At 42.9% G+C, this 19339-nt stretch overlaps 2 protein-coding genes and 1 long non-coding RNA gene across 10 annotated transcripts in view; 2 read left to right on the top strand and 1 right to left on the bottom strand.

Moving 5' to 3' along the window:
• Nucleotides 1-11: 11 nt before the first annotated feature.
• LOC134148951 (uncharacterized) lies at nucleotides 12-4934 on the top strand. 3 transcript variants are annotated; one of them, XR_009960314.1, is made up of 3 exons: nucleotides 12-85; nucleotides 241-594; nucleotides 4762-4934. It is a non-coding gene; the product is annotated as an uncharacterized LOC134148951 (long non-coding RNA). The 3 variants fall into 3 exon arrangements; XR_009960313.1 differs by having other exon boundaries at nucleotides 38-85; nucleotides 168-594; XR_009960312.1 differs by lacking the exon at nucleotides 12-85 and having other exon boundaries at nucleotides 94-594.
• On the bottom strand, nucleotides 138-14824 carry CCDC40 (coiled-coil domain 40 molecular ruler complex subunit). Of its 4 annotated transcripts, XM_062591658.1 has the most exons (19): nucleotides 14669-14824; nucleotides 13893-14021; nucleotides 13322-13493; nucleotides 12806-12996; nucleotides 12206-12289; nucleotides 11901-12120; nucleotides 10956-11113; nucleotides 9969-10091; nucleotides 8834-8955; nucleotides 7854-8097; nucleotides 7567-7749; nucleotides 6278-6523; nucleotides 5290-5503; nucleotides 4586-4755; nucleotides 4114-4205; nucleotides 3289-3409; nucleotides 2430-2618; nucleotides 1454-1612; nucleotides 138-504 (listed from the first exon to the last, which is right to left on the bottom strand). In XM_062591658.1, the coding sequence occupies exons 1-19, from the start codon at nucleotides 14801-14803 to the stop codon at nucleotides 259-261; spliced, it is 3198 nt and encodes a 1065-aa protein (XP_062447642.1). In that variant the 5' UTR covers nucleotides 14804-14824; the 3' UTR covers nucleotides 138-258. The 4 variants fall into 4 exon arrangements, 3 of the variants coding, with proteins under 3 accessions (XP_062447642.1, XP_062447643.1, XP_062447645.1); XM_062591659.1 differs by lacking the exon at nucleotides 13893-14021; XR_009960311.1 differs by lacking the exons at nucleotides 138-504; nucleotides 1454-1612 and having other exon boundaries at nucleotides 2529-2618; nucleotides 3289-3437.
• Nucleotides 14825-15259: 435 nt separating this feature from the next.
• The window catches only part of TBC1D16 (TBC1 domain family member 16), a 35078-nt gene continuing 30998 nt past the window's right edge, over nucleotides 15260-19339 (top strand). For all 3 annotated transcript variants that reach the window (XM_062591845.1, XM_062591846.1, XM_062591844.1), the window contains exon 1: nucleotides 15260-15299. The gene's annotated coding sequence lies outside the window, so the exon portion shown is untranslated. The remainder of the gene's footprint in view (nucleotides 15300-19339) is intronic.

Here is a 19339-nt window from a genome sequence, read left to right as displayed (position 1 = left end):
GGGCCGGGGCCGGGGCCGGGGCCGGGGCCGGGGCCGGGGCCGGGGCCGGGGCCGGGGCCGGGGCCGGACTGCAGCGGGAAGCGAGGTAGGAACGCAAACCCCTCCCCTCGTCGGTCTGTAAGGAGGATCTGCACCTATTTAAATATTTCTGTATTTTACTTACAAAGCCTGCAACGTCTAGAAGAGCAAGGGAGGTTGGGTTACACTTATTTGAAGAGTTCTAACAGAGATTTTATTCAGTCTGGCTCCCGCTGTCTGCTATGCTTCCTGGGATCCTAGCCTGGCCTCCAGCTGCTGACTGAGCCACTGGAGAGCCCTTTCGTGCTGAGGATATTCTCTCTGGATCTGGTGGACTATGGCATTCACGGTGATAAGCCGGTCCTGCAATTTCTGCTGCTCATTTCTCCAGGCTTCTTCAGTGCGGCACAGTGGAGTGTATTTCCCTTCCTTTACTGCCTGCAGGTGCTTCTGGCGTGTTTGATAAGCCACAATCTCCTGAAGATTCTAAAAGAAGCGACAACAACAATTGCTTTTATGATAAATTGCATGTAGAAAGGAACTATAAGAAAACTGAGTATGATTCACGTCATGGAGGTACTGTAACCATCATATTTTGAAATGGAATGGGTTCTTTAGAGGGGAAGTGCTATGAAATCCCATTATAACAGCCAAACAGCATCTCCAGTTTGAGTGTTGTAGATGCACAGTCACACATAGAATTCCATATATCACAGCAGTACAATGCATGCAAGGCAAACCTTGCCTGGACAGAGTTTTACCAACTTAAAATTTCGTAGAAGGTCATTCAAGACCTTGAACTGGCTCTTCAATTTGTAATGTCTTCACAGTAGCCAGCTGGCCTTCACAGAACATAATTGTTACTTGAAATTTTCCAAGGTACAAAAGACGTCCTTCAGGATGATGTTTCCAACTGAATGCTGCCGCACTAAGAGTGTGAGCATGGCATCAATTCAAGGCCATTATTAGCCCTCAAAATGGTTTAAGTGCTCAGGCTTTGGAGACCTTCAGAGAGCAAGAACATTGAATGTTAAGCATGGAGTCCTAAGGAAAAGGTGTGAGGAATGTGAGCGAGGAAAAAATGTAAACAGTCAGACAAATTTGCTGTCAGTTCATCATTCATGCAGAAAAGCATGAACTCTGCAAAGACAGCCGATGTTAACTTGCGCAAAGTTCTCCTGCGAACTATTTATAGACCAAAGTTAATTTAAGTATCTGTTAATATTCTTTATTATTAAGCTATGCAGCAGTTTTGTTTGGGCTGAATACTCAAATCATTGACAGTTCTTGGATAAAAATTAATGCATTACTAAAATTATATGCCAAGCATGCCCAGTTCTGTGTGGTAATGAGAAAAGGAGATTAAGGGAGCCAGCAAAAGAAGAAACTAGCAGGTACTATTTGCTTGTGTGCTGCAAGGGAACAACATACTCACCCATCGTTTCTTTTCCTGAAGACATTCTATGTCTGAATCAAGGCCGTCAGACTCAGCCTGCAGTGTGCAAACTTCCTGCTGCTTTTTCAAACAGGTGGCACTAAGGGATGCTTGGGTGCTCTCCAGCTCCATGATAGTTTTGTTGCAGTCTTGAGCACTCTAGTAATTGGAAGAGAAGGAAATGACAGATTCTGGTTCTTTAGTTCAGCTGCATTCCCAGCTATACTATGACTTTTTTTTTCTTTAATTGAGTTTCTAAAGACTGTGCTCACCATGGAAGGCTATACCTGCAAAGCCGCAGGTTCTGTGTATTGACATCCAGGGTTTCTGTCTTAAGTGTACATTGCTGTACTTGGCTTTACAGTGAGGTGAAGAGGAGCATATGTCTTGTAGCTGATCATGCCCTTTGTTCGATCAGTTCCCTGATCTGTCTCATCACACTACCACACAAATATCTGTGCTATCACAAAAAAAGGGGTGGGAAAGCATGGCAAAACCACAGCAACCCCAATACAAATGAGTTTAAATTGCCAGAGAAGTAAATCTGCTAACACACACATGCATAAACTTGGTTCCCTTAGGGGCTCAGACTAAGAAAGATAACTGAGAAAATAAATAATGTGCAGGAGCTCAAAAAGTCCCATTTAATCCTGAAGCAGAGGCTATTTATTCAGGTACGTGGTAGGGAGTTTAGTCCTAAGAGAAAGCAAAGGTTTTTCAAAGCTACATCCGGGATATCACAGGATCCTGGGGCATACATGAGTCTCATAACAAGAATTAGCTCCATGTAGTTGTGTCCATAGTACTTTCCATGCCACCAGGGGGAAATCTTGGCTCAAGTAAATACAGCAGCACCTTTTGTGTACCATAACAGCAGATCACAATAAATTGATGATAATGGAGAAACTCACCATTTCCTAATTACACGGCAAATGCAGGCTAAGTGAATTCTTGCAGACGTGCTTTACTTGCTCACCTTCTGAGTTTCACTGATCCTCTTTCTCAGCTCCTGTTTCTTGCGGTGGAAGTCGCTCTTGGTGATATGCTTCTTATCCATTTTGTTCTGACCTTCTCCACGAATTGCTATGGTCTCTCTGCGAGAGACAGATGCTTCCATATCACGAATCATTTTCTCCTGCTGCTTCATCAACTGGCCGTAACGGACCTGCCATTTGTCAAGATATAAAAAAGGCTGAAAATATCAAATAGTTACACATGGCAACTAATCAAATTCTTTCATATAGCACATCCCATCAACATAAACCAGGTCTGTGTGACACACAAGCCTTGGCAAGCCAAATTTGTTCTAAGTCCAAACCTAGTGTGCACAATGTGGATCTGGAAGGTGGAGAGCTAAATTAGTTACTGGCTCTATAACAACTTGTCTAAAGCAATCTTCAGAAACTTTCATTGGGACTCGCTTGCAATAGGAAAAGCAGAAAAGCAGAAGTATGTTGAGAATGAAAGGCAAGAGTTTCTCTGCCAGAATATAGATGGCTTCTAACTAGTGATTAACATGATGTAGTGTTTAATAATCAATATTTCACTGCTTATAGATTGGAGTCACAGAATCAGGTAATAGACATATATCAAAGAAGATTCAGATATGTCTAATTTTGCAGTCTATTATGTAGTTAGTGCAAGGATTGCATAACGTGCATTCATGCTGAACATATTTAATTCAATTTAGCTGCAGATTTCCCCTTTTTCTACAGCGTTGAAGATGCTACGTCTCCAGCCTTTTTTTTTCCTGCTTTATGTTTCAGCACTTTCACTGAAGCTGAAAAAGTTGCATGCAACTCCTCCTTTTTGAGTCCTCTTTCCCAATAGCTTACTTGCATCCTATGAATCTCTGTCCTCATGGCTCGGATTTCGCCTTGTCCTGTCTCAGAATCTACTGTTGAACGCATCTCTTTGGCCAGCTGGATCTTTTTCTCCCACAGCATGATTTGATGCCTTCAATGACAGAAAGGGAAAGGACTGCCTTTGTAAACAACAAGGGAAGATGCACTGTTTGTTTATCAAGGCACCACAGTTCAGAAGCCAATTCTGAACACAAAGTTGAATGGTTCAGCAGAAACCAAAGGTTTGCATATGAGACGTCATAAGGCAGCAACACCCTCAGTGTGAAGTCAGACAGGAAGCTCTGCAATTTGGAAAGTGCATGGTGAGTGTAAAAACAAGCAAGCCCAGACTGATGGAGGCTTATAGCCCCCAATTAATTGCCCAGGCAGCGCATTTGCTCTGAGTTACTGGCAGAAGAGATGCCATGTGCAGCTTCCCATACAGATCTTGGCAACATCCAGCACAGATAAATACATTAGAATCATTAAAGCAGAAATACTCTCAGCTCTTTATGGTTTCAAAGAGCCCCAGCTGCTCTGAAAAGAAATCAAACAAGAAATCATAAAATTCTAGATGCTTAACTGGGGAGAGGAAGGGACAGGGAAAATACCGCACAAAATATAGTTACTGTGGTCTAAAAAAAATAGAGTGCTGCCTTCAGTTTCTGTGTTTCAAAAATTTGTTAAACTACTTTCAACATCTCCAAGAAGGGCAGAAGCACATTTGCTGCTGTGATTGGAGAAGGCAGGTAACATGGAGCCACACACAAGAGTTCAAAGTTTGTGGCATAAAGCAGGAATCTCTCTGGTACCTACTCTGCTTCCACCAAGCTGTTCAGGAGTCTTTCCTTCTCCTCAGTCAATTGACTGTGCTTCTCCTGCATCTCAATTGATTCTTTTTCTGCTGCCTAGAATTGGGAAGCAAAAACCAACACAGTATTTTCAGATTAAGGAAGATTTACAGGATCGCTGTTTTCCTCTGATTATCATACCTTTTTCAGTTGCCAGCCTTTGTACCCATACAAACGATATACCTAACCTGTTTCTCCTGTGTAATTAAAGTCATCATTCTTAAGCAAGAAACAAACATGGATGTCCTTTCTGTGCATAACTATATGGACTGCATAACTATATATCACTACAATAGAATCACCTCCTTCTGGTCGTATTATTTTGTACCACAAAGCTGTTTTCTTTTGGACCACCTGCTGTATAGAACTCTTGAAAGCCCAGTCAGACTGCAGGATGGGAGGCTGTGCCCTGGAGATGAAAAGCCAAGCCTCCATACCTTGAGAGAGCGTATAAACTCATTCTCTGTGATAATGTTGCCATATTGCAGCTCCTCAAAGCTGTTGCTGTTCTTGTTGATCAACATATTTAGTTTTATCAAGTCATTTGACATGTTCCTCATATGACGTTCAATTTCTTTCTGCTCTTTTGTTTCCTGCTGAATTTCATCTACAGGTGAATAGAAGAAAGATTTAAAATTCCCTTGAACGCCAGACTAAGTACAGCCAAGGTGTGACAGACTGCAATCAGACCAGACAACACTGCATGCAGATCCAGCTTTGTTCCATGTACCCTGCCAAAACATCTTTCCATAAGCCCAAAATTCAAATAAAGATTTTGGAAATAGACTACTGTGAAAGAGAGTTGGTTTTGGTTGAGGAAGTGCTGTCACTTATCAGCTATTGCAGACTTTATTTAAGAAGGGTAACACATGAGATCATCACTTGGGGTTGACTGTGTGAGTTAAAGACAGCAAGTTCAGGTCATTACAGGGAATAATGACATGCAAAATGGCAGAAAGTGCCTGGTTCTTAGCCCCAGAGTACACTTCTAGGGCTATACGCATTATTGCTCATACATATATAGGAATACTGAAGGCATTCTTTGGTAAAGGGTCTAACATTACCTGTCTGTAAGCCTTTGCTGCCTTTTTTTCTCCATTCACTGATGAATATCACAAGAAAAAGTTAGAGAATGACTTACTTTCAGTGCGCACTTTCTTCTGCTGCATGATTGTGATCTGCTTCTTTAGCATATCCAAGGAGGCTAGCTGCTCCTCCCGTCCATGGGTTAATTTGACCAGCTCCTTCTGCAGCTTAAGCCAGTACTTCTGTAGTGTCATCACCTCAGAATTACATTCTTCTATCTGCTTGGTCAGTCTGTTAATCTCAACTTCCAGTGGTCCCAACTCTTGCCCCTGTAAGAGGTTAAGGTTTGGAATTAATTAGACAGAAGCTGCTGGAGCACTTATTTATAGAATCATTGTAGAAGGCCAGTCCAACCAATAAGATGCCCACTAAATACTTTGACAATATTGTTTTTTGTCATTTAGCTACTCTCTGCCTCAATTTGCCATGGGTTGAACAGGAATAATAGAACTACCTGACCTCACAGGAATAAATGCAATGTAAATCTGTAAAGTTCTCAGATTCTATTGTGAGATGGCCACCTAAGCATGTACAATAGATATACCTGGACATTTGAAAATTTACAAATTGTATGTTATACTGTTCATTTGAAAGTTGGTATCCATAAAGCTCTTCCTGTTCATGGCGCTAGGGAGAGATCTAGGTGTCATCTGAATAGGGCCAACTATCTAGTGACTTAAGTCATTTTCCACTCCTTCTATTCTCCCTTTGTCTATCTTTGCAGATTTTATAATGTCAACCCTTTTGCTTCCAGAGTATTGATGTAATTCAACATTTTCCTCAGGTGTAGACAACTCCCTGCAGAAAACTTGGCTATGTACCCCCTCATTTCACAATGATTCCGCATTGCAGCTTCTCTTTACCTGAATTAGGAACTGACTGACAACTGTTAATGTTTATACTACTTAGTGCAGTTTTTAAATCACAATGCTGATGCCTGAAAAAGCTTTTAACTTCCAAAACTTGCAGTTACCTTCATCAATGACATTTATGTTCACCACAAAGGATAAAGTCAAATTGAGACAGAAGTGTAAAGTACATACCCCCAGCTGGGAAAGAATCACCTCCAACCTCTTGTTGCACTGGTTGATGACCCCTTGCTTGTTCTCAATCATGAGACTGCGCTTTGCGATCTCACTCTCACTACGGCTGATCAGAGCGTGGATATTTTTAATTTCCTTGTCCAGCTCAGAAAGTGTTTTTTGGAGAATTGTCAGCCTGCAGTTAGTATGAGTTGCATTCAGAATTATCTGGGCTGTATCATTCTCAACTTTGGAAAAATGCAGCTCCTAGTAGTATCACCAGATAGAAAACAAATCAATGAGTTGCTCTTGGTGACAATGATTTGTAATGCCAAGTTAGCAAAGGACAGGATCAGAGGATTTAGATTCTACTCACAGGTCTGTGCTATAAACTATAAGCAAGCTACATACCATCTCTGTACCTTTGCTTCTCCATCCATTGACAGTAAATAACAACTTCCACCTCTCCTACAAGGTAGTTGAGAAGCATTAAGGAGCCTAAAAATCCCCAGCACCAAGACTGTGCTCATCTCTTCTGAATTTATCTTCCCTGCCCTGGTGTCTCTAGTTACCTGGCTAACAATGGTAGGACATTTCCGTATTTCAACTTCTATGCCACAGCTGGCAAAAGCATCTCTGACCTAGATATAACTGTGTTAGATCCCCAGCCACAAAGAGCTGCTATGCTTATTGTTCGAGTGCAATATGACTGCAATTAGACAGCAACCCTGTCTGCTACTTCTGCACAATCTGTACCACACTGTGAGAGGTTATAATTTGATCTTTCCCAAGTCCATAGTGTCTGCACCATATTCTACTGTGCAAGACAGATACTAACAGAAGCAAATGCAGAAGCTTATCTACTTGTTTGTATATCTGTTGGGAAGGGGAGATTTTCTCTTACTGAAAGCCAGCCCTGGCAGTCTTCCAGTCACTTAAGATACACACCTATTTTACAAATCCCTGTGCAAACTGAAGTTAAATACAGAGAGGTGTGAGCATGCTATGTTAGTAGCAGCCCATATAACTCAGCAAAAGTAATACTATGCTGAATCTTCTAGTTTTTTCATCTATAGCAACTTGACATGCCATAAAGAACTGTGGGTTTGTTTTGACTGTTCCTGGGATTGGAATCATTATTTAGAAACTGAGAGTATGCCCACATCACTTTCTCTGAGAAAGCGCTATCAGTTACAGCACTGAAAACCAGCACCAGGACAATGACAAAACATATTTGAGAAACACTGCTCTAGCCCGTGATTGTAGCCTATCTCCTTTCTCAGCCCTCCCAAATGGAGAAGATACCATACCAGATCCATTTTTCTCTTACGAAGTTTTTCAGCCAGCTGTGAGAAGTACTTTGCTGCTTTGCTGGACATCATGTGATCCTGAAGTTTTGCCATAATCTCACTCTCCATTTGCTCTTTGGCATCAGTTCCTTTCTCTATATCCTTACTGATGGACAGCAACTCATTCATACGAGCAGCTTGATCCTAAGAGGCAGAGAAGACAGAGACAGGATCACTATCAATGGGGATTGGGATTAAACAGCTATGTCCTATTTAAAAGGATTCCTTTTCCAAACAGTTTTTCTTACCATCTTTGTTCTACTGAGGGTCTGCTCTGTCTCATCGAGAATGCGGGTATAGGTGTTAGATTCAACCTTCAAGGCCTCCTGCCTTGAAAGGCATTGGGCAATCATTTTCTTGGTCAAATTAGCATCATTGTGAGAACGGCTCAGGATGGTGATGAGCATCTCATTCTTCTCCTCTTCCTTTCTGATTGACTTTCTGCAGCCATGGATATCTGTTTCTAGGGACTTGAGCTCATGTCTGCACTTGCTAAAGAGGCAAAGAGGATGTAAAATCATCACAGGGACTGATACAAGTGATGAACACATACAAATTCCTCTTTTCAAAAATGCTATTGCAGAAACGAGTGAGGAGGAAGATCTTTATAAAGACCATCTGTGACACCATACTGTGACAGCGCAACATTATCAGAAGATAGATAGAAAGGCCAAAATGTATGTAGGAAAATTAATTTATTCTTTTGTTTTCTTCTTACCCTTTCCTATTCTGGCCAGGATGCAACTGTATAAAAACATATCATTTGTTCTTGTAGAATCAGTTAAGTTTTAAGACTCCAGACTAAATAAACATTTCCTTTAGCAACAATAGTAAGGTTTTCCTGAAGATTTCAGAAGGCATCACAAAATCCTAACTGAAAGTGATAGATAAATTCTTCTTGGTGGCTTGCATTTTGGACTGAGAGATGTTCCAGAGGTAGAAGGAACTTTTAAAAAGAATAAAACATGCACAGAATTACCCTAAGCAGCTTTCAAAAAAACCCACAGATTTCTGAGGGAGGGTTGTGTTGTGGATGAAGAAAAAAGTAACAAAGGACCATAGTCCTTTCCCTTTAATCTTCCACGTGCTTCAGAGTTGCAGACTTATTCTGTCTGACATATTCTACGCATACAATAATAAAATTGATAGAAGACATACTGCCCCTTTTAGAATTTCTTCCATCCAAATTACTTGAGGTTTTTCCTTGGACTGCTCTCAGATACTGTACCTCAGCAAGTCTTGCATGGCAACACAGGCCTCATCTCTTTGCCTCATTCCAGCCAAACTACTATTCCAATGGTTCATCAACCGCTTCTTCTCCATGTTAATAGCCTGAACCTCCATACTAGCCTGGAGAAGAGAGAATTTGTAGATAGACTGGATCTATACTAGACTAAGAAACCAGAATCAATGAGAAACAATGCCATACTTTTTTTTATTATTTATTTTTTTCTTGTTCATAATATGCTGCGCAGGAATACCTTCAACTAAACTAGCTTTCCATGCTCAAGCTTTTCTGCTCTTTCTTTAGTATTTTTTTTAAATCCTTATTCCTCCACATACATTAGCATATGTCATCCTACTAGTCCCATTAAGAACTTCAGTGTGTTTAAAAGCATAATTTATGTCATTGCATTTTTTTTGCCACAGTAAGGTTACAAATTAAAGTTCCAGAAACAACAGTGAACAGGGTAATTTCAGATGGCATTTCTGGTCAAAATTAGAGAGGAGAGAAAGAAGGAAAGAAAAGCAAAAAAAATGTCTCTAGTCCTTGATAGCAACTCATATTGCTATATTTCAGCAAAAAGCATCCCCCAAAATAGAAAGTTACTGATGTATTATTAAAACACAGAGGACTGTGCACTTTTAAATCATTATTAGCTTAGTATACCTGGGACAGCATGATGGTAGAGTTATGACAATATTATTTAAGCTGTGCTAGTTCTCTGTCAAGCTAAATAACTTTTATGTGTGATACTGGCTATAATGTGATACTGGCTATAATGTCCCATTGATGCACAGAAAGAAATATGATAATATGTTAGAAATTATGTTCGTTAGAAGCTGGAGAGGAGGCAGAGTTCTCTTCTGCTAATTTACAGTATCTCTGTTTAGCTCATTGTCACAGGAGTGCACTGAAAAGTGATAGTTCTCCAAAACAAAATGTTGAAAAGTGGTGGAGGAAATGATTTACAGACAATTCTTACAGACAAAGGGGGGAGGGGGAAATCCTCCATTCCTGTAAACAGGAATGAACTATAGGACTTCTAGTCTACACTGTAAATACCACATGACCATAAACCAAAGTGGTCAGTCCCTCCAGAGTGCAATATTAACTAAAAGTGAAAAAAGTCACCTTCTACCTCATTTACTGCTTGTCGAGTCATTTTTGTGTCCTCTGCCTGGGCCACAATCTGAGCTTCAAACAGAGCAATCTGTTCCTGTAGTTCATAGGCTTTTCTTGTTAAGCGGTCCACCAGAAGGTCCTAACAAGTCAGAGCAAACAGTCCAGCATGAGTACTACAAGCCTAGTCTTAAAAAAACTATACTCAACAAGAATCATATAGACTAGAGGCAAGATTAAATCAGCAACTAAATTAGATTTGGTTCCCGCTAAACCTTTTCCATTCAAAGGTGAAAGATTGTCCTGAATGCAGCAGTGACAATTTTCAAGACAATGTGACCTTCTTTGCTGGTTTTTATTATTCCATTTACATTAGTAAATTAATATTTCAGATCTGAAGTAACATGCATTTTTATAAGCATAGATTATACTATGCTACCTCCTTGGCAGCTGGGAATTGTAAAAATTAATGTTTCAAAATACTTTGTTAAAAAGGCATCTAAATCCACTCTGTTGCAATTTTTTGCATATGATTCTGTATTAATAATAATCATAGAATATTTCTTCTGTTGCAGAAACAAGCAATGAAGCCAGCAGAGGGAGCTGTAGCACATATTGATCGACTATAGCTCATTTTTCGATTCATTCATCATTGTGAAACTCACTGCGAGTCAGAATAGTTCCTGAGGCTTGAGTATATGATACCTCTTTGCTAAATCTCTCTCTGTCCCCCACCCACCCACTCTTTGCTTGCTCAAAAAGTGATTTATTATTATAAGGTTTGTCAAAAGCTTTGTACAGCATATGCAACTATCTTGCCATTGGATATTTTTCTCATTTTAGAAAACCCTGTTTTTTCAGTTATTTGGGAAAAAAAAACCCACACATCTTCATTGAGTCAGTCACTATGGCTTTTCTTCTGATAGTGGTAAGGCCTGGAGGAGAAGCTGCTCTAATATTGTCATCTACAGCTTTTTTTGGTCAAACGTTTTTTTTTTCTTGATACCTGTTTTTTCTTTTCCACCTCAGCCTGGACCTTCTCTGCTTCAGCTTTCTTTGTTGACTGTTTCATCAGTAATATATTATGACACATATCCTGGTCCATATTCTGCATGTAGAAGAGATGCAAGGCCAAGTTTTCCATCTGAGTCTGCATTGCAGAAACTAGAGAGGAAGGAGGAAAAGATATTTACAGAAAAAGAATTCCCACAAACCCCAGATAATTCAGATGGGCCTAAGTGAGAACTGACACCAGCTTTGGGGTATAGCTCCCTAAGCAAAGCTAAAAATCTGTAGGTAAATGTTTCCTTGAATTCCAGAAAATCAAAGAAAGGGTTTCAGGAGGCCACAAACTCTTTCCTCTGCTCCAAAACAGAACTGTCTCTTTCTCAGACCATTAGATAATGAAGGCTTCTCTTTTTCTAAAAAAACAACACATAAAAACTCTTTAGGCAATCTATTTTAATGTTTAACAGAAAAACAACTGTTTTTCTGTTGCTTATATAAATGCCTGCACTACAGAAAGACTGAGTGAACTTCATTTCTCTGACTGAAATGGGCTACCACACGGACAGTGCTCTGGTGCTCCTGGATCCCCTTTAGTTAACAACCTACAATCTTTATAACCTCAAAATACCCTTACAGAGACCACAGGCAAACATAACAGAGTAATGGAAAGTGAACTCTGCTGACTGCCAAGCCACAGAACAGACTATCTGCCAGGAACAGTCTTAGTCCAAAAGACCTTCTTAGAGGGACAGAGTAGTAATGTGGTCTTAGAGATGATAGAAATTACATGGCAGCCCAGCATATCCATGAAACTCTCTTCAATCAGTGCATCACTCCTGATGAATTTTACTGAGTTCTTCAATCTAATTCCTGACTTATATTCAAATCCATTCAACTACATGGGACTAGAATCAGGAAATATTACTAGAACTGCTTCAGTCACCTTTCTTGCGTTCATCATCTGTGTTCTGACATGTTTTCTTGTAAGTAAGCCTGAGGCCCTCCAGTTCCTCTTCTAGGTGCTGACGCACTGTGGCTATTTGAGAATGGCGGTCACGGCTCTTCTCCAGTTCCATCTGCAGGTGGGCTAGCTGCTGCTGGACTCCATAAAGAATCACTCCAAGCTCTTCTCTCTGTACTTTGCCTTTCTTTGTGGCTGTCCTCTGCAAACACAAGAGGAATTCGGTTACCTCACATCAGCCTGGACAGGGATGGAATGCTGTGAAAGCCAAAGAAAGAGTGCTCTACCAGCTCCTGAAGCTCCAGATTCACTTTTTCCATCTGCTTGGTAAGGTAATTCTTCAGGGCAGCCTGGAATCTTCTCATTAAAGGCTGTAAAGAAGTATGATGTTGATAATTGTAACATATTATGTAAACAAAATATGAAGTAACCTTAATGCTTCTCCTGCTATCAAATAAAACATTGTATTTTCTTCCATGAAGACATGGTTCCTATTCTAGTTACAATCAATCTAGCAAATGAGAAAAGTTACATAGTGTGTATTTGTTTACAGCAGGCAATGAATACTGAGAATGTTTGCAAGTCATAAATATATCAGGAGAGACACACATGAGAACCCATCCACCTACTGTTGTTACAAGTACTTCTCTTTCAAGAGTACTAAAGCTTATCAGATTTGCCTGCTACCTTGCTCACTTCTCAACCTGCAACTCTGAGGTTAATACTGAGGGAGCAGACATATTCTTTAGAAGTTAATACTTTTGTAAAAGCTATTCTTAACCTACAGGTAAGTTACTGCTTATAATTTTTGTCCCAGGTTTTACATGGCTATCAATAAAAATGACAAGTTGGCAAAACAGAATTCAAGATTTGGGGACTTTTCTCACATGCTCTGGATCCAAGACAACCAGCTGTGTTTCTTCTGCTGTTTCCTCACTTCTTCCACTTATTTCAATTTCCTCAGCTCCATGCTGTTGGTATTCCTGCTGCCATCTATGATTACCATGCTCACTAGCATACTGACTGAATTCCTCAAAGGCAGCCTCCGAATAGAGAGAAATGGGTTCTTCGATGTCACCTGTACTCCAAAACCAAAAGGGAGATGCCACAGAAATGAAATTATGTATTAGAGGATGTGCCAAGATAAATGTGTCCTGATGGAAGAAAACATGTAACATAGCCTTCTTTCCTTGGCAGCCTAGATAGCCATAACAATCAGGAGGAAAGTTATAATGAAAAGAATTTAAAGGTTGGCGCTGAGCATTTCCAGAGGTTAATGGTAAGACTGAGATTCTATAGTATTATGCCTCCAGTTGGATTCACAATGGTCTAGGAGAAAACTAGATACTGTATCTGATAGGTGGTATCAAGTATTGTACTACTAATAAGGAACTGATTGATACCTGATTCTGCATGACTGTCCACATGCACTGACAATGCCGATGTCCTTGTACGAACTCCTGAAGATGTATGGGAAGGATTTTCTCTGTCTGTTATCAGCTGCTCCATGTCACCCAGTTCAGAAGGGTGACTGTCAACTTCAACTTTGTCTGAGAAAGCCTCAGCAGATTTTTCCTGAAACACAAAATCCGTCACATAAAACAGGTCTTCACTCTATAACTTTATTGCTCCCTAGAACTCTGCTCAGTTTTGTCACCCTGAGACATGAGCAATATAGACAAAAATCAACAAGAGTCAGCCTTGTTCTAAAATCACCCCATAGATATACCAGCAAAGCTGTGTAATTCCTGATTAGATAAATTTTAGAAAGATAAAGGTTAACAGAGGAACCTCTCCAATTTTGTCAGAGCTCTTGTATACTTCTTGCTTAACCAATTAGCTCTCTATTCCAAATCAGATCATTTTTATGTTTGCAACTATAAAACTGTTTCTGCAACAGGAGAATTTAAAGTTATAAATACTGGTCATAGATTTTGTGAATAAGATTATATATATATTATTATAGCATCTCACTTCTGCAGAACCAATGGAGAGCTCTGCAGCCCCAAAGGTGACTCTTTCTGCTGGGAGAAATGTCTCTTCTTGGTCCTTCAGAGAAATAGTCTCTTCTTCACTGTCATTCTTGTTTTCTGACTGTACTGTCTAGCATGCAACAAAGGCAAAAAGCAGAACAAATAGATAGCATTATAATGCTACAGTAAATTGTAACAATTGTTTTTCTGTCACAACACACAGATAAATTTATCATCCTATTTGCAAAAAGGTGCTCCAGCTAGCATTTACAATAGTAAATGACAATAATTCTAAACACTGCATTTCTCTAAGATTAAAAAAAAAATGCCCTTGGGGATTTTTTGCGGAGGGTTTTACAGCTTGCACCATATGCAACCAAATTATTTTCTTCTTTCTTTTTAAAGACACACTCTTTTATCCTATATCATCAGTTGCCAAATAGAAATAGCATACAGCACCAATGTGTCTTTGGAGGAAAAGCTGTTATCCTCAATAAACATCAAAAAAGAACATGAGTATGTGTATTTATAAAATTGGGATATTTTCCTTCTTAAAGTATCTACAGAAGAAATTGCTCTATGTAAGAGCAGAGTGAGAGGGAACTTGGACTGTAACTAAGTTCCCTTTCTAGCAGCCTCCTTTTCTATACACAGGATAATGCTGCAGTAGTTGCTCGCTTGTTTTGCTTCTTCAATTTAAGCTGCTCCCGGGAAGACACTGATTTGGATTGAGTGCACCGGAATGCGTTGCCCTAGGGACATTTCAAAGAAAGTCACCTCCGTGATAAAGCGCGACGGGCCTTCGATTACGTCCTGCTCATCAGGGCTCAGTTCCAGCCCGGACGGCTCCGCGGCAGCGCCCGGGGCCTCCTCGGCGGCGGCGGGGCCGGGGTCTCCCTGCAAGCAGAGCATATGCCGCAGCAGAGGGCCGGGTGACTACACACGGGAAACGACCCCAGTTCCTTCCTCCGGGGGCCGCCGGCTCGTTTCCGGGGGCGGCGGGAAGGGGCAGCGGCGGCGGCCCGGGCCCGGGCCCAGGACCGCGGCGAGCGGCACCTACCCGCTCCGCCATCTTCTCGTTGCCAGGCAACGCCGTCAACACCTGGTCACGTGGCGGGCTGCGGGCCGTACCACCTCAGCCCGCGGCGGGGAGGGGAGGCTCGGACCGCACCACCGCAGCCCGCGGAAAGGGGAAGGAGAAGCGTCACCCCAGCGCGGCGGGGGCCGCATGACCTCGGCCGCGTCGCCGCCCGCTGAGACACGGGCGTCCCGCCGGGGCATCCCCCGGCGACACCCGGATGGAGGCGGTGCCCCCCCCCCCCCCCGTCCCCGGGGCGTGGTGGGCGGGGCTGGCCCCGCCCCCGCCGCGCGGGGCTGAGCGGGGCGGCGGCGGCGGCGGCGGCTCCCGGTAGGCGCCTGGCAACGGCGGGGGGGGGCGATGCCGGCGGGGCGCCGCGGGACGGCGCCGCGGGGGAGGGGGGGCCCGGCGCGGCCCGGCGCGGCCCGGCGCGGCCCTCGGGGCTCGTCGCGGCCGGCTGCGGGCGCGCCGGGCACGGCCGCTCGCCCCGGGCCGCTGTGTCCCGCCCGCTGTGCGGGCCCGGCGGGCGGCTGCTCCCCGCGGCGCGGTCGTTGGCCGCCGGCGAGGCGGCTGCGGGCTCTGCCCATCCAGCCTGCTCTCTTCGTAACGCCGCTCTTTGTCTTGCCGTCCTTCCCGCGCCGCTTCCCCGCTCCCCTCCCCGGGAAGGGCGCCCTCGGATCCGCCGAGCCGCGCGGGTGGGAGCGCTGGGTCCCCGGCCGCTGTTTGGCGTTTGGCCTCGGAGCCCTTCAGGGCAGGGGTGGTGCGTTGGTGAGGGTCGGTAGCGAAACTCTCCTTCCTCCCGCCTGGCTTCTGCCCCTCTCTGCTGTTTTCAGACCGGTAGGTTCCCTTGCAACGATATTATGTTCTTAGTAGCCGGTATGAATAGGAAGGAATAAAAATGAAAGCTCTTTTAAGAGAAAATGGGAATGTTAGGACCAGCCGTTGCTAGGCCTGCTCAGTTTCGGGATGTGCAGCTTGCTGCTCCTTTCCTAGGAACTCCCTCTGAATTCGTAAACTGAGGGCAGCTCCCGCTCACTCTGGTGATAACCTGGCTAAAACCAGAGAAGTTTGTTAAAGCTCCATTTCTGACCCTGCGCTGGATTTGCTGAAAACTTCCAGTTTGATTCTGTGTCTCACTACGTGGTTGGCATAAAGCTGGAGAGCCAAGTTAGGGTAGAGCATTGCTTTCTCTGCCCAACAGGCAGGAAGACGGGGCATGGACTGTTTCCCTTGTATAATGAAGACAAGACTGTTTCAAACCGCCATAGGATGGCGGAACCATCTGATCTGACATTCGCAGTATTAAGAAAAACCATTACAATGAGTTCATTAGCATGGCAGTCAAGCCAGGCACCTGAGACTCTTTAGCTGCTAGTACATAGGGCAGTGGCTGGAAGACAGTTTAAATAAAAAGCCATTAAAAAGTTAGCTACTGCACAAGCACTACAGTTAAGTCACCTGAAATGATGTTTCATCTTGGGACAGAGGGACATATGTCACAAGTAGTAATTTATCATCACTAAAGCATATGTTGCAATTTGAATTTTAGTGTTGAAGGAGTGGTAGGCTTTTTGTTTGCTTTTTTTTAGGTCTGAGCAGGTGTGGCTGGGAGCAGCCAGCAGCTGGCTCTGATGATAGCATTTCCTTTCTCTCCTTATCTTTGAGTCAAACTTGAGGTATTTGGTCTGTTGTGTCCCCCCCCCCTTTTTTTTCCTGCTCACCTGAGATGCATGTGAGTGAAATCTAATCCACTGAAGTGACTGGAATTTGAGTTGTCTGAGTGTCAGGATTCCAACCCTCACTAGTGACTGCTATTACTTTTTCCTTTTGCTCTGTACTCTGCATGCCATTGCTGCTCCAGTAGGTCAAAAAGAAAAGACTTCTTGGTGACCTACATAATTCTCCCCACGAAATGGGATGACTTCAGAATGGCTCTCTATGGTAAATTTTTTTCCTTGCTTTGGCTAGGTCATCTTGAATAGCTCCAACTAATAGCTAGTAGTTTTTAAAGCTGCTTTTCTTTTTTTCAAATGTAGAGGTATTGAAATTCAAAGGGAAGGTTGTTACAAGTCCTCTCGTGTGTACATAGAGAAGTACAGATCAGAGCGAGTGACTAGTTGAGAGCTGCACAGAAAATCCTGCCAAAGGGCTGGGAAGAAACTGAAAGTCCTGACTCCTGGGTTCCTGTACTCTGTCTCTGGTCACTGCCTACAGTGTACTGTAATGTGTGCTTTAGTTATGAGAAATGTGAACTTAACATACGTTTTTTTCCAAAGAGAGGAGGAAACAGTAACTTCTGTAATATATGAGATGTTTCTTGTGCAGTGGCTCTGTACTCATTTAATATGTAAAATCAAATTCAAGTTTCCTTGATTAAGGTGGGAAAAAAATACTGTTGGGATTTTCTTTCTTAAAGTGTTTCATGCTTAAACTTGGTGCTGATTTGTAAATCACCTCTTGTATCACCTTTGTGCCCAGACATGCTCTTGGTCTCGTTTTCTGCTTCAAGAGCCCTGTAGTTCGGCTTATTTTACTTGTCAGGCTGTTAAATTCTTGCACAGAAAATTAGCCCTTGAAGTCACAAGATCTGTTGCCAGACACGCAACTGCTCAGCAGTGTGGCTTGTAGGATGCAGCCCTCCGCTGATCATAGGCTGTCATACACCTATGCTGGCTAAACTTATTTGTGAAATACACTGCGTTGCCTTGTGTGTCTGAAGCACTCTGGTGTCACTGTGTGCCCGGCACCAGCCATGCGTAATGTGCTGGATCCTGTGTCAGGCCGCGCAGAAACCCTGCAGTTCCCTTCTTTACGAGAACGCGGAAAGCTTGTGCAACCGGAGGCAGCAACATTTGGTCCAGCAGCGTCTGCCAAGGTGAGGGTGTAATCTGCCAAGCCAAACAGGGTTTTGTTGTTTATCGCTTTGTGAGAAGGGGAAGGGCGTTTGTAAGCGAGGCGAGCAGCCAGTGTTATTTGAGATGCTGCTGGCAGTAACTGGTGGGGCTCTTGTGAAGAGGGTGCTGGGGTGATTTCAGGAGTTGGCTCCCTAGTGCGTTTCTGAGATACTGTGTAGCCGGGAAATGCTGGCATTGGCTGGGAGAGCAGCCAGGGGCTGCGAGAACAGTCTCCGTAGCTGCAGCAAAGATTTTTAGTGGCGACAGTTGATGTGTGGGAGAAGAAAATGTGTGTGTGTGCTTAATAAATATTGGCACTCAGCAAAGGTTTATCAGCTAATTGAGTGCTTCAGCTTCTGGAGAGCAGGGTTGTTCCTGCCACACTGGAAAGAATCCCTTAAAATCAAGGGATAAATAGAAAATTAATATAAAAATACATTTTAATGGTATGAATGTATTGCTGACTAAGCAGTTGGACAGAGTGCCTTGCCTGCCTTCCAAGTCAGTAGAAGACAGGCAGCTGTAGTATCTGCTTCTGCTCACAGCCAGGCCCCGTGGACGTCCAGGCAGAGACTGCCTCATACGCAGAAAAGGGCTCAGAATGGAGCAGCCCCTGGAGATCTGTTTTTTGACACTTGCTGGTTGATGTTGTATTAATTCCTGTCTTTTGGGAAGGAAAGGCAGAATCACAAGCTGTGTTTCAGAGACTTGTGGGATTGTAAGATTGGACTAGATGACCTTCAGATGTCCACTCCATTACCTGGTCATAGCTAGAACCAAATACTTACATGATTCCTTGTGGGTATCTATTTGTCTAGCCTGCCTTTGAAATCCTCCAGTGATGGAAATGCCGCCTTCAGGCTGCCCTGTTCTGGTGCATCAGTGTCCTTACTACTGGAATGGTGGAACTAAATATTCCTTGCTGTAGTTTAATTGCCTTACTACTTCTCCTGTCCTATGTGCACAGCTGTTCCTCTTTTTTGGCAGTAGCAATTCACCTGTGTTTTCCTTTTTTTAATCTTTCTAATCGTTCTTGTCACACTCCCTGAAACTATTCAGTGATGTGCATCTGTTATTTTTAATATTATGACCAAAGCCATATTGGGATTCCCTAGCCTGTAGCAACAGTAAAAGATGATATTTATATATCCTGGTTTATTTGCTTGTTTGTTTCCTCCATGGTAGTGGATCTCTGTTTAGATTTTGATGTTAAATAATCCCAATATCCTATATTGAGGGACTGTTGCATACTTAGTCATTTTCAATGTATCTTCACAGTTTGGTTGTCTGTTTGTTTTGCATTTGTCTATATTAATACCATCCTCCCCCCCTCCTGCCCCCGTAGGCCATTTCCCTAATTTTTCAAGACTGCTTTGAAATTCTGTTGATAGCATCTGCTGTCTCTCCCTGCTTAATGTCATCTATGAATTAATGGATGGACTTTCATTCCCTGTCACCCCTCACCCATGTTTATGT

The sequence above is a fragment of the Rhea pennata genome, chromosome 19, assembly GCF_028389875.1.
Source record: "Rhea pennata isolate bPtePen1 chromosome 19, bPtePen1.pri, whole genome shotgun sequence".
Lineage (NCBI taxonomy): Eukaryota > Metazoa > Chordata > Aves > Rheiformes > Rheidae > Rhea > Rhea pennata.
This window is presented reverse-complemented; position numbering and strand designations above follow the sequence as displayed.

Excerpts from the sequence above, each read along its gene's own strand:
- CCDC40 (XM_062591658.1), bottom strand. The coding sequence starts at position 14,803 with ATGCTCTGCTTGCAGGGAGACCCCGGCCCCGCCGCCGCCGAGGAGGCC. Across the intron at positions 11,114-11,900 it reads AGATGATGAACGCAAGAAAG|TTTCTGCAATGCAGACTCAG; the intron begins GTGACTGAAGCA and ends CTTCCTCTCTAG. Across the intron at positions 2,619-3,288 it reads CAGAGATTCATAGGATGCAA|GTCCGTTACGGCCAGTTGAT; the intron begins GTAAGCTATTGG and ends GACAAATGGCAG.